We start from the raw sequence: 14,902 nt of genomic DNA on the forward strand, positions 1-14,902 counted from the left end.
TATATATATATAGTATGCTGTATTGTTCAGGCTTAATAGCTCAGTTTAAGCCAAGCTTTAACTCTTGTATAGCAGGCCTCACATGTGACTCTGGAAGCCTTTGCCTTACATTTTCACTCAACTGCAACAGGCTTAAGTAGTTAAATGAAAAATCTGAAGAATGTGACACTTTTTGTGTCTGATTACTGAAATGGTCGATAGCCCTGCTGTAGAGTCCCCAGGTGCTCCGTCTGCAAAACGAGCCCAAGTCATCACCGCTCCACCACCGTGCTTGAATGTCAGGTTGAGGTTTTAAGCTGTTCTGTATTCTCCAAAGAAAAAAACTGTTTGTTTTTTTTTGTTCAGTCTGCCTGAATCGCATTCAGGCAGAAAAGAGCTGCAGAGGATAAAAAAATGTGTCATTTGAGATTATGTTTGGAAAGATACGGGTCGCTTTAAAAAAATATATTATTTATATAGTTGTAACGTCTTTCTGCTTTATAGACCCAAGACGATGAGTGTTATATTTTAAGCTACTTTAAAAAATTAGAGCTGATATCTGCCTCAACAACACTGAAAAAGAAACAGCTGCTATTTTGGCAAAGAAAACCCCTAGTTGTCATTTTTCATTGATACTAACAGCACATCAAACTTTTTGACTGCATAAAAACAACAAGCATTGTTGAATGTTTTACTGGCACAGYGAGCTTGAATGCGTAGCAGTTACATTGTTACCAGATATTTATTGCAGACCAAGGAGCTTTTTGTGATATTGATATTGTGTCCATTTGTATTTGTGATAATGATAACTTCTTTTTTTTTTTTTTTTTACATACAGTGCAGTTCTATTGAGGATGTCCTTCCTTCCTGGCATTGTGCTAACACACATGATCCACATCGGCTAAATATCAAGTGTGTTTGCGCTGCAGCAACATCACTGATAGTTTTCCTTTGAGTCCTGCTGCGATTAAAAGGTTGCGCTTATTTTCTCCATGAACAGATTTTTCATGCTTGGGTTTGAGAGCGAATGTAGACGCACGTTGATTCATTACTCGGCGTCTTTTATTTAATATGCAAATGCAAATATCAAGATGTTATGTCAAACAAAGTAAACTATATCATTATTCTGACTAAATCTCTAGTTGGATGTTCTGAGAATGCTATTATTACCCTATTTTGCACCTTTAGTTGAGTCACTTTGTCCCTAAAGAAACARGAGGAAACATGCTGTGTCATCTATAATGCCTCACATCATTTTGTGCTGTGTGCTGCCGGGTTTGTGTGACATGGGACAGAAAAGTATTGCCCTGTCCTAATTAGATCAAAACCCAAATCAATGTTGTTTGTTCAGCCCTACAGCTGCATGGATGATGCATTAAAAAAATAACTGCTGTGCTTCTACTTGGTAGATACATGGTTTGTTTTTTTTATTGTTACAGTGTTTGTTGTGAGCAAACTCCCCCAAGTCATGCTAGTTTTGTTGATTCAGAGGTTGCTTAGTTTATTAATGAAAGATCTTTAGCAGTCAGGCATTTCAAGACTTTCTATTTTTCCTTCATTGTTGACGGAAAGCTCGTGTTTCAGGAAACTGCATACTAAACTGGTAATTATCTCTCCTTGTCAGCACCACTGACAATATGAGAGTACAGTAAGTACGTTGACATTGACCCACTTACCCATGGATTTGCACAGCACAAATGAATGAAACAAACACATTTATATTTTAAGAGGGAAGAAGTTGCTAACGAGACCTCTGTTTTATCTAACTCTTTTTTTTTGTGTTTGTTTTTTTCTTTCCCCTGCCTCTTCTGGACAGCAGTTTCCCCGTTCATACTGGTCTTTGAGCTCGCTGGGAGCCTGACTATCATTTGGGAATCTGTCTGACCCAGTTCCTGCCCTGGCTGAGAGGGAAATGATGACAGTGAGAGATTTTCCTGCCATTATGTGGGGTTAGTTAGCAGCTCTCGCATAGCACAGACTGCTATGTGTTCTGTCATAGCAGGCTGTGAATGAATCTCTTTACTTCTTAGTCTGACCTCTTTTTGTCACAAGTTTACGTTTTTTGTCCAAGTACTAACAGAACTGCTTGTGCAAAAAAAAAAAAAAAAAAAAAAAAGGGGTGGGGGGAGGACCAATTTCCTAATGTGTAATTGTTTAAACTCTTTATTTGTAATGAAACTAATTTTCCCAAGTATTCAGGGTTATTTCTGGACTTCATGAGGGAGAATAAGGCTCCTTTTGCCTTTTACTGCTATGCGAGTGTTTCAATGCTACAGGGCTAGCATAGTCTGTAGTTTATGTTCAAATAACAAAGAGTTCATTCAGATGTTTTGTATCCATCATCTGATGTACAGGCTGATTTGAAACACTCTATCCAGCTGAATTTGGTTWGTGGAATCGATTCATTTGTTCACGTGGAGCTGCAGGATTTGTCATGTCTGAACATTTTGTGCTTTTTTTCTGCACATAGAAAAGTCTACATTCTCACATGTTGCATTTTCATGTTTCACGCTGCCTCGCATGACCACTATGAGGCGGTGTACTGGTCAGTACGTTGTTTTAGCTTTCAAAAATGATTTTATTTAAAAAATAAAGGATTTTGTACAATTACAGGTGCAAGTATTTTTGGTATATGTTTGCCAGTTTTGCACATAGTCTCAAATTGTCCCCTTGTTCTCTGCAAAAAGCTCAAGCTCACTCAGAGCTTGATTTGAGATCACCTGTACACAGCAGTTTATACGACTTGCCAGATTCTTGACTGGATATAGGTTTGGACTTCACTCAAACCTTTCCATTTTGGTTCCAGTTGTGTTTAGGGCCGCTGTTCTGCTGGACACCAGACGTCTGCCCACCTCAGTTCTTTTGTGACCAGTGTTAGATTATTGTTGTTCATCACTATTCTTATCAGCTCTGAATGATTTCCATCTCTCTGCTAGCAGGGGCAGTGTTATGTGTTTTCCAGGCACATAGTGCCATTTTATACAGACAATTWACACTGTTAACTTTAGTTATATAAATATGCTATATATATTAAATATGACTTACGAGAAATTTGACCTTGTAATTTAACGCCTTGAAGTGGAAATTTAAAAACTTATTCTCTTTCTGAAATGTGGTCTCCCTGATTCAACTTCTTCACTATGTTTTCTAGCAAACCTTTGAGAAGCTGAGATTAAATCACAAACAGTTTTGAGACTATTCACTAATTAAGTGACTTTCCAAGGTTCAACTCAAGTTTTTTCAGGGGTATCAGAGTAAAGGAAGCTGCATATTCATGTACCGTTTTCAGATTTTCACAGTGCCGGAACAGAGTTTTTGCTTTTCTTGATGCCAAGTGAGCCCGACAGTAATGCATGTCAGGTTTTGCTCATGTTTTTTTGTCCACAAACCTTATCTTTGTCTGGAAACAGAATGGCTTCAGATGGTTCTCATATGTGTGGCTCTGCCTTTATCGAATTCAGTTTCTTCCTGTTTATGCATCGTGTTGGAGGACGCTTCAGCTGGTTGGAATGCTGATATCAGGGACTCATTTGATTAGTTTTTGCTATTCCAACTGATGTGTTGCCATAATTGAAGGCCAGTTCAGGGCTGAATCAGTTGTGAAGGACACATTTTCACCTGTTGTGCTGACAAGTGSAGCTTGTCAGCGTAAACTGACTTTGTGACGGGGGAGCAGAGGCGAGTCTCCATATGGTTCCTCCATGACTTGACCCAAGACCTGGACCTTTAAACCTCCCCCAAAATTGCACATGTATGTGGACAGTCACAATTACTCATATTGTGCTGGATTTTTGCATGCTGGAGGAATGTTACAGATTAACCCAAAGGAAGTCTGTCTGCAGGCCGGTGCTTATACAGGGCCCCACTTGCGGCGGTCTGGACAATGTCCTACTGTTAGCCTGGAAGCAGCCAGCACACGACGCAGGAAATGGCTCCCTGGCTGCTATAGTTTGCTTTGTTCTTTTTATTCTCTAGTGCAACTCTCCTTTTTCTCGAGCTGACCAGATTTGTTCATAATTAAACTTTTTGGCATGGTTTAGTTAAATCTGTGGTTTTCTACTCTTTTAAAATAATAAACTCTTCATTCGTAGAAAAATGATCTGCACGAACTGTTCCAGTCTGGCGTTAGACTACATGCTCTAAAACTGAGATAAAAGTAAGTATTAGCTTAACCTGTGCCACAATATGTGAAGAGTCATACATTAAAAACCAACAAATTACCTATTCATGGTGTTGCTCATGGTCCTTTGGACAACGTTTGGACAACAATATAGCAGCTTTTTATTGTTGACATCAACATTATAATATATTAATGAGACTTGATAAACCCACAAATATAAACCATAATCTGGACAATGCCTTGGCTTTCTGAAATCGTCTTGGGAATCTTTTCGTGATCCGGTATTTTCAACCCGGATAACACTTTCTGTGGATTCAGARGAAATATTTCAATTTAACCAAGATACTATAGACTACTGACTTTAACAGAAAAATCCTAAATGTCTAAATGTAATCTATGTGAATGTTTTAGTTCTGTGGGACACTCGTGGGATGGTAAGGAGTCATCTTGGCTCAGAGTAATATYTGGAAATCTATTTCAGAAATATAACTCAGAAGAGATTTACAACTTTACTGTTTAGGTCAGAGCAATGGGCTGCATGCAATGCATACTAAAGGATCTTAATAAATGTTTTTGCTTATTAAAWAGACTGTCCTTGTATTCTGTTTAAGTTAATTTTGACTGGTGCCGAAGCAAGCAAACAGGGAAATGTCCAATTGCAGTGACCATAATAAGCATGAATGGGAAAAACCATTTTGAGTTCMTCTATTGACGGACWTAGGTCAGTCATGATCTATGGACTTCATTACACCCTCCAATAAACAATTTACCCTGCCAAGTCTCATCAAGATCAAGATCCACTCTTTTTGCTCTTATTTTCCTCATTAACAGATAGAAAATAAACAACCTTAATGGATTTTCTCTTCCTGGCATCTGATTGTTTCTTCTGTTTTTTTTTTTTTTAGAAAAGACCAGAATCTGCTGTCACCAGTCAACTGTTGGTACCTGCTGCTGAACCAGGTCAGGAGGGAGAGTAAAGACCATGCAACACTGAGTGACATCTACCTCAATAATGTTATCATGAGGTTCATGCAAATCAGCGAGGACTCCACGCGGCTACTGAAAAAGGTGAGGATGGACAGATCACATGGCTACTCCTGATTAGCTGACCTGACCTATATTTCTTTTGCCTACCTGTCATTTATCTATATTTGTTCAAAATTGAGTTGTTTAGGTCAGAGACTGTGACAGAAAATGGATTTTATCATGTAGAATTAAGGTCACTACCTTGTTTTAGAAGGTGACCTTTCCCCCTCACTCTCTAGAATTTGCTCATAATTAATCTAATAATTCCCTCTGTGTTTCAGATAAATGTTTCCTAAGAGTAAAGCAAGACAGATATGTCCCTTTAATTGACAGCTAAAATTAAGACAGATTATCTCACTCCAASAAATTTGCAGAAACTGTCATGAGAAACCTGAACCTTATTCATTTTTGCACAGTGTAAATAACAGCTAATTTCTTTTCTGCCATATGTTTTGTATTCAACACAAAATTGGTTTCATTCTTTAATGTAATTTTCAAGTAGCATGTGACTGAAAAAATAGACTTTAAGAAAATATCCATGCTTATATTTAACCTAAACCTGAGGGGTCAGATGTGACTTTTTCTTTTTGAATTTTAAAAACGGTTTAACGCAACTAAACGCAATCCAGATTTTTTTTTCCACWGCGGTCAGGTCAGCGTTTTGGATAAACGGTCTCTAATTATAAATTAACCCATTCACTTGGAAGCTGGCCCATTTAGTTGTATGATATGCAGGAAGTTATATTCATCTTTGGCTCTGATGGCACKATGCTCCATTGAGCCGCTGCGGTTTGTTTTCTGAATTAGAGTAATGGCGTTGAACTTTGGGCACCGCAGCTTCAAATCAGTGTACGTTCACTCTTTCATGGCTTTCTGGTCAAAACCAAGCCGCTGCCTTTTTTTTCACCACAAAGATGACAACTCCCTAACAGATTATGAGCTCCTTGCTGCAGGAGTCGCAAGAACTTACCACAGAGCTAAATTACAAAGTTGCCTTTCCTAAGTAGAGCGCCTTTGTGTACATTTAGCTTGCAGAGAATATTCTGCTTCTCCTTTCTTTTTTTATCTTTCTATCTTTCTTTCTTTCTTTTTCTTTTTTCTTTCTTTCTTTCCTTCTTTCATTTATCAGAAACCTTCAAATTTCCCCTTCTTTATTTAGAAAATGAAATGTATTTGTTTAGTTTTTGCTTTCAACTTTGGGTTTTTGACACTGGTTTTGCCCAAATAGTAACCAAGAACCCTCGGTGTGCTTCAGTTTAAGCCTTATGGTCATATTTAGTCCTAATGATAAACCTTTTTAAATTACATTACGGTGCAACTCTGAGCACACTTTAGATCCTCAGTGACCTGATTCACTGCAGCTGCAGCACCTTCCACTCTTGACGCTGTGGAATCTGGAGTGTCAAACCGCATCATGGAATGTTTGTCCCTTTAAAGTTCTGCAGCTTCTTTGTGGATCCAGGTGACATTGTGCAGACAAACAGCTGCCTTGTGGGAGGTCACATCTCGTCCTCTAATTAAAGCTTCCCCGAGCGTTTGATCTCAGCGGAGCTCCAATAATGAGGCACAAACAACAGAGAACTTCCCCGTATTACGTGAGCTCCCTCGCAGAGTTGAAGAGACAGATGTACGGCTGTCATCCTTCCAGCACATCAAAGACCAGGGCTTTTTAGTGTCTTGTATGTTCAGGGGTCATGCTGAGCAGTCCATTCACAGAGAGCAAGTAAACAAAGAAAGACGGGACCTGGGGCCTCCATCAACATCCTCCACTTGACCATTTGGCTTGGCATGAACATTTCCTTGATCGCACCCCCCATCTTAAAAGTGTTTTAAGATGGGGCTGAGATTTTCAGATATATATCTATATATGCTTGCATAATAGATATATATCTTGTCTTTTTGTTTTCATGCTTGAATGGGTTTTATCACATTCACTTTCCATTATTCATACAACTGGCTCTTTGTTTTTATTCTGCTTTGTTTTATTCAKGAAAGTCCCATTCTGTGGGAGAAAGAAACTACAAGGTGGTGTTTCTGAAGTCCGACGCAGCTTTAAACTTTTCAGTAGGCAAAGTGTTAAAAATAGCAGAGAGAATCTATTGTCTAAAATTGTGGCGATTATATTGATTATGACTGATTCACATCGTTCTTACTGACCGTCGTCCACGAGCTGTAGCATCTCAGCCAATAAAAAGATAGATTGTGTGTAAATTAAGAACAATTAAAGTCCATTCAATTGGTCAAATTTAGTACTGACATAGAGAAGGTGAATTCATGACATCTGAAATATAGTATTTTAGCAAATCTTGCATCTAAGCAGTCTTTTCCCTGTAACTGTATACACAGATTCAACTATGATTGCGATTCGATATATTTCTCAATGAAGATTTGATCAAAGTATTATGTTAAATGTAGTAAAAGTCTGCTCTACAGTGGCGGGACAGCACCACACACASAGGCCCTAAGCGACTGCTGCCTGTTAAACTGATTTATGTCGGCGGCTTTATGAAACCCACCACTCCCTAAAGGCTTCCCTGTTTTCTCCTCTCTTGGTTTGTTTTATCTTTCTGATGTGGTTGGTACACAGATGGAATGAACTCAAAAGAGGAAATCTATTCGTAGGATCCTTGTGATGAATTAGAGTGATTTGGAAACCCCCCCCAAACCCCCAACTGAGATTCTTTTCAAATGAAAGGGAGTAAAGTTGAGGAAATTAAATCAATACTGGTTATGCAACAGAACATTTGGTAAGCAACTGTCACTGCTTGTAATTTGAGGTAAATAGTTTGTGTGTTACATTTAGCTATAGTATAAAAGAGGAGACCATTTCAGGGTTCAGAGCGTTCCAAGTGTTGGTTCTTTGAGCAAGAAAGGTTAGTAATGTCTTGAACGCATTGTTTCTTTACTGCCACGTCTGTCTTTACTGCTCTCACTCACGCAGACGCCGTCTCACGGCTCGTGAGATCCCTGGGAAAGCTTTTCATTGAGCTCTGGATCGCATCCCAGCTTTCCAAATGGGGAAGAGCTGATGTGTGTTTGATCTGACAGATAGTCAAAGGTTTTGTCTTCTCAACTTACTGTTGCTTAAGACTTTTCCCACAAGAGTCATTTCACGTCTTATTGCTCTACATGGAAAAAAATACGTCTTTATAAGCAAATGTACTTGACTGTGACGAACATAGCGAATAGGGTAGCAACAATGTAAAAGTATTCACACCTGGCGAACTTTTTCAGGTTTTGTCTCAATGCAACCATAAAGTTATATAAATTTCCTTGCAGGAGTCACACAAGTTGATGGAAGAATTGAAGTGACTCCTGCCATTTGGAATTTGCTACACATTATTGTATGTAGGAAACACATCGAACATGTGGAAGAAGTTGATTTGTTTAGATGAGGTCAATACTAAACCTACAGCCTACAAGTTAAATGTTTTGTTTTGAGTGAAACACCCATAAGGTGACCATGAACGAGATTTGGTTCTCTCTCTGTTTTCCCCCTGATTAAGTAACTGYGATAGATCGAGTATCGTTACTCACAAGGTGGTGATTAGGTAAGTGTTGCAGATTATCCCAGTCCCCAAGCAAGACTCTGAGTTCAGACTTTAGACTCTAATCCTCTTTGCCGCCTGTCCACATGCTTATGAGGCKTTAGCAGTAAGGGACATGCAATGAGAAGGAGATTGCGTGTTTCTTCTGTCTTTTCATCCTTGTCTGCGCATTACTTTTGGTGCTGAGGAGACCTTGGAGCTGTAGTGAATTATAAATCGGAGTCATAATTGAAAATTCTGCAGGAGCCTTTATTTGATTTTGAATATCCCTAGTTTAATTAATACTTTAAGAAGCATATTATTGCTACATTTCAGATTAAGAAAAATGCTGATTTGTTAAAAATGTATAAAAATGTGACTTTAGATCTGAAAACCGTGGTTCATATTTCCATTCATTCCCTTTACTCTAATTACCCTCAATAAAATCAAGTGCCAGCAACTACTTTTAGACTTTTTCTACTTAGTAAATAGAGTGAATGAAGAAGGTATATAATTCTGTCTCAGTATAAGTACAGCTGAGTTATAAAATATCTCCTAGGTTTGTTAAAGGACATCATGAAGACCAAAGAACACAGCACATTCAATTTCTGAATAGAAAAATGAAGAGTATGCAATAACTACTAACTTATTCAAACACATAACTTTTTATGTGGCCCCCTAGACTCTAAATTACATTAGAAAGTCCCCCCAGTTTTTCACAAATCCACAAAATCTGTGATTTTGATTGGGAAAAAAAAAAAAAAAAAACACGAAAACCAATAACAAAATTCTGGAGGGACTTTAAGAAACACAAATAAACAGTTGTTTCTTAATTTTTTTAAGTCTAATGGGATTTATCAACACATTCTGGCACAACCGGCCCTTTAAGAACATTCAGATTTTTGTTGTGGCCCAAAATGTAACTGAGTTTGACACCGCTGACTTAAGCTAACGGTCAGGCCAAAGAGAGCCTAAAGCAGCAGACACACTCTGGGAGAACTGCAGAGATCCGCAGGTCAGGTGTCATCATCTGTTGACTGGAGTTGAGCCCTCCGCTAATCAGGCTTTATGGAGGAGTGGCAAGAAGGAAGCAATTTTATGAAAGAAGGTCATAATAAGTTTAGAGGTTTGTTTGCTCTCCTTGATTTAGCACGAGCTATGTGGCAAATGTCTCCAGTAGAGCTTGTGAAATTATACTCTAGGAGTGTTGCAGTGAATACAAACATTTGCAATACTTTAAAGGGTTGTATTTGTAAAAAAATAAAATAAAACTTATTTKCCCTCACAGTTACACACTACTTTGTCTTGGGCTATGACATAATATCCTAATGCAAACAAAGTTTATTTTGGTTTGAAAAAAGTGTGTGGACACTGAAGCTGTTGAAAATCCATGAGTTTTTAGCCAGTGCATTCCATGTTTTGATCAGAAGTAAAATTATTCTCCAGTAGGATTCGTGTTACCCCCAGAAAACTCTCACAGAGCCTTTTGCGCCAAGCGGCTCCCAGAATGAGATTTGTCTGAGGATAACAGCGTTAGAAAGAGAGCTGACGTGACGGCCAGGGCTGTAACATCATCCAGGTAACATCCAGCCTGCGGTATCAACTGCAGAGGAGCAATCAAAGATTCATTGTCATGACTCATAACCTCATAAACATGTGATGCACTGTCTTAGTCAGTGCCAAGGAAATATGAAAGTGCCGCAATTAGATTAATAGAAAAAGGTCCCTCTAAGTCCAGCACTGCTAAAGCCGTATCCCACAAATGCTAGATGCATTAATGTGGGCATGTGTGTGATTGTGTTACTGAGTCGAGCCTGTGGCACGGCTGATTGAGTTAACATATTGGGAAGAAGTCTTAGTCGTGGCAGCCAAATAATGTGTGGAGTGAAACTCGAGCTGCTGTTGGGTGGAAAAGTGAGCAAGACACTGATATCACTTTCACACTGAAAATCCTGGGGAAAAAAAGTAATTCACTGATRCATTGTGTCTTGTTCTGATTTAAGTCAGTACACTTCTTTAAAATAAAACTGTGGTCATTTGTGCAATATATGGTGCTGTTAGTAAGGTCATAATGTCCAAACTATGGAGCGCTTTTGTCGATAAGCCACATTGTGTTTAGGATGCATTTATTGCATTTAATTATCATTCAGTTTAATATTTAGAGAGATCCCTTTGTTGCATTACAAATCAAGCAGATGAATGCATGAAACTTCTCCTCAGCAGTAGCAGAAAACACTGACTGTTTCTCCAGTAGCAACTTATTAATAGGTTAAATAATTATTTTAGTAATCGAGTAATCTATTGAATATTCAGATTAATTGAGTAGTTAAATWAAAAAAAAAAGAAAAGTAAAATATTGGTGAAGACTGTCATAACAGCAGTAATAATATTGGATATTAATATAGGCTTCGGTCCTTAACAATTACTTTTCTATAGCTTAGAAAATCAACCTGTAACAATAATATCTCATGTTTAAGTCAACTTGGCAAAAATTACTCAAAATCTGAAATTAGTCGATCTAATAATTAAATAGCCTACTTAGTGTTGTCAGACAGGTTCTTTTAAAATGTCTTTTTAATTCTACAGGTCTGCCAGAAATCAGGCCAGGGTGTGGTTAGTGGAACTGGACACTTTAAAAAAAAACATTATCTTAATCCTGACTAGTTAATTTATATCAACTGCTTGTTCTATTAAGTACAATTATCTTTGTGTCATATGGAAATTCGTTTTATAATCTGGAAGATTTGTAAATTAGAAGGAGAAGTTTGTTGTGACAAAATTGGACACCAATGGAAAAAAATATCTCAGTATTAATTTCATGCTGTGTGAAAAAATTTACATTGTGTAACTATTTTGTCTCGCTTGTTTTTCTTTTCTTTTGCAGAGCAAGGAAATTGCTTTCCAGCTTCAGGAAGACTTAATGAAAGTGCTAAATGAGCTATACACAGTAAGTATTAATGACTTGCTTTGTTTCCACTAATGCATCTAATTATATTCATCTTGACTGTGGTTGAGGCTGCTTACTGGTGTTGAACTAGCTCTAATCAAAACAGCTTCCCATCATGTGTTTCAGTTTCACATCTGAATTCATCTGTAATTTGATATCTGACGAATCTAAATTGATATTTTGTTTTCAGCACCACACACACTCCACCGCACTATTGACTGTAGAATCTGTACATCTTTTGTAGAATGGAACGATTAAGCAGTAAACTAGCTATTAAATCCTCCAAAAGTATCCAGGTTGTGCTTGCTTGAATCATTAGACCCCATGTTTTGTTTTTAATGGCCCTCATCAGCTACTTGCTCCATCTCATCGGAAGAAAACTCATGAAAACCCACAGAGGGGATGCTTGGAGCAAAACAGCATTTCGCTGTACAGACTTCCTTTTGTGTTGTTTCTTTTTGGCATTGTTGGCTTTATTCAGCTGTGAAAGAACAACAGACATTTTTAGTTAGGAGCAGCCATCAGGCTGTAGACGTGATGAGGTCTCTGCCATGGGTCTGTGGTGAGATGTGATGCTTTCTGTAGATAMGACCTGTGGATTGTGGGGTGTGGTTTCCATGGGACAGGGTTTTTTTTTTTTTTGTTGAGGAATTTACCCCGGATGTTCAGTCAGATTGGGATCTGGGGAGTTTGGAGGCCTGGGGTGTTGTCGAGCTTTGRGAGAGTCTCCTGATGCTACAAAACACCACTGTTGTCATAAGATTCAGAGGAGTCTGATTAAAAACTTTTCGGTGGTTTGCAGATAAGTTATAAAATTACAGACAACCCTTGAAACGGTTAGTTTAAAAATGCCACTTGGTAGATGTGTGCAGAAATAGGTCTTCACTTTCACTTTAGATGTCWCTAGAAATGACATTTWAAAAAATAAAAACAAAACAAAAAACWGTCCATGTCCATCTTAATCAGCAAGTTCAGCTTTGCACTAATCAGGACAGCCACATGGTTGTCACACCTCAGTGTTACGATAGTCTGACGACCATTCAGGCTGTGAGTGTATTTGAAATACATGTTTGACAATTATTTTGGGTTTATCTATGGAATCTTTTATAATTATTAGCATTCCTGGTTAAGATGTGGAAGAGACCTTAAATAAATAATTCCTGCCCRCAMTTGTTTATAAGCAACTGTGGGCAGCTGGTTAATCATGAATCTTTTGCTATTTGCACAACTAACTTTCTATGTCTATGTCTAACTTTCTTGATGTGTTACTCGTCCTTTGGAGCATTGCATGTAACTTTGTGTTCCAAATTTGTATTGAACTAAAGAAAATACATCTMCRTTTTTTTATTTCATATTTTGCTCCCTTGTTAATACCCAGACAGTGTCAAAACAAAGTATTTGGGTACATCAAACTGCTAATTTGAGATGTATTGTCGCGTCGGTTAATCATTCTCTTCTGAACTCGCAATCAATAGCCTCTCTATTGATCGTCATGGTAACGATGGATGTACACTAATTAAATACAAGTCAACGCAGCTGTTGTGCCATCCCCGGTGATTGAATGAAAAGCTTTTAAGTTTGCTTTTAGTCTCCAGTTACCCGCTTGAGAGAACCAGCATGGTTGCACTCTCAGACCGTAACTCTGCTGCTCCAAACAAAGTGTTGCCTTCAACTCAGAGTGTCAGTCTCACCACTGTCCATGCAGCTGATTTGACCTGATTTAGTCCCCTGAGGGTACACACACACACCCACACACACTGTAGCTATTGCATCAGACAGTCACAGTCCCCGTGTTGGCCTCTGAGAATGAAATAACAGGTCTGGTCTGCTCTAAATATGTCCCTCCAAAAACAGCTGCAGAGTAAACACAGCCGTGGCAGACTCCAGACCAGTAAGTGAAGAGTGCAGGGCCTGAGGTCAGTCACCCATCTCCAAACTGAATCCAGTTAGGCCAAAACCCCAACCATAAGAGAGGAACTCCAGGCAAATCAGGGTTATCTGTGTTGTTCCATACGTCCAAAAATAACTCAGTTTGGGTGTAAAATGTTTATGTTCTGAGAAGGGAGAGTCTCCGGACTGAAGTTGAGGTTTTGAGCAGACAAGCTTGTTTCAGAAACAGCTTGTGAAGTTATAATTTGCTGGAGAAAGTTCATTCCAGGTGAAACCACTGCTGCTGTGTATGGACATAGAATGAAAATATATTTATTATCAATAGTGAAACTTAACTAGAAAGACTACAGGACATTTTATTTGCTCAAAGAAATGAGTTTTGTTTTAGCATTTTTATGGGATTGTGTGGGTTCTGCATGCATGATTCTGGACTGCAGGAATCATGCAGTCTCACCACAGTCCTTCCTAGGAGGACAGTGGTCCTCCTAGGATTATTGTCCTAGGAGCTTCATAATTGCTCCTAGGAAGGTTTTTTTGCTAAACTAAATGTTTTCTACATTTTTTTTTTGGCCCAGTGATGAACTAGCAACATGTCCAGGGTGTACTTCACTTTAATCCTTACTTCTGGTGGTTTATGGGTGGATAGATGGATTAGTGTGGGGGCAAGCATAAAACATGAACAATAGAACAATCTTTAAAGTTTCTAATCTAATTTGCTATGTCTGTTTTGAGTTGAAAACGTGTATTAAAACTACGCAAAGCAAARTCGTCGGTTCTAAAATGTAATAAAGGAGAGGTGAAAAACATTCATGACAGCTTACTCTGTGTTAAGAAACTGCTTCAGTTTTAAAGGTTATCCTGTAATGTTTTTTTTCTATTTGAATAAGTCAAATGTGGACTGAATTATTGTCCACTGGCTAAATTTGTTTATACATCATTTTTAATCAGATTTGCATTTACATGGGAAGAACCTCCAGAGATTCTCAGTTTGCCAAAAAATCTAGCTAAAATCCCATCTCATTTTTGTGAACCCAGTACTGTAAGGTCTGGTCTGAGTCGACTCCATCGTTACGCTCTTCATCATCCTCCATAATTGTTTTTCCTTCTGAGCACTTGTATCTTCTTTTAGCTCTGCTGAACTTTTTTAAATTTTTTTTTTTTATGTTTCATAGTCTACCTTCAACTTAAAAGTGAGTCAGTTCCTATTTGATCATGGATATAGTATGACTAGCACACAAACTCCTTCCACATTGGGTGATGACTCAGGCAGCAGGAAGCGTCTCTGAGTGTTTCCAAAATACAGAAGCTCTGATGARCCGGCAGCAAGAGGAGATGAGCTCACAGAGTTRGAATTATCATTCAAGAAGCATATTTTACAGATAGAGCTGACATAAAGGCCGACACAATAAAAAT

The 14,902-nt window shown here is 38.3% G+C and overlaps 1 protein-coding gene across 3 annotated transcripts in view; it reads left to right on the forward strand.

The window, feature by feature from the left end:
- srgap1a (SLIT-ROBO Rho GTPase activating protein 1a) overlaps window positions 1-14,902 on the forward strand; it is a 93,464-nt gene that overhangs the window by 42,422 nt on the left and 36,140 nt on the right. For all 3 annotated transcript variants that reach the window (XM_008411655.2, XM_008411652.2, XM_008411653.2), the window contains exons 3-4: window positions 5,005-5,167; window positions 11,537-11,599. In XM_008411655.2, coding sequence (XP_008409877.1) covers window positions 5,005-5,167; window positions 11,537-11,599 — 226 coding nt within the window. The remainder of the gene's footprint in view (window positions 1-5,004; window positions 5,168-11,536; window positions 11,600-14,902) is intronic.

This window comes from Poecilia reticulata, linkage group LG6, assembly GCF_000633615.1.
Source record: "Poecilia reticulata strain Guanapo linkage group LG6, Guppy_female_1.0+MT, whole genome shotgun sequence".
Lineage (NCBI taxonomy): Eukaryota > Metazoa > Chordata > Actinopteri > Cyprinodontiformes > Poeciliidae > Poecilia > Poecilia reticulata.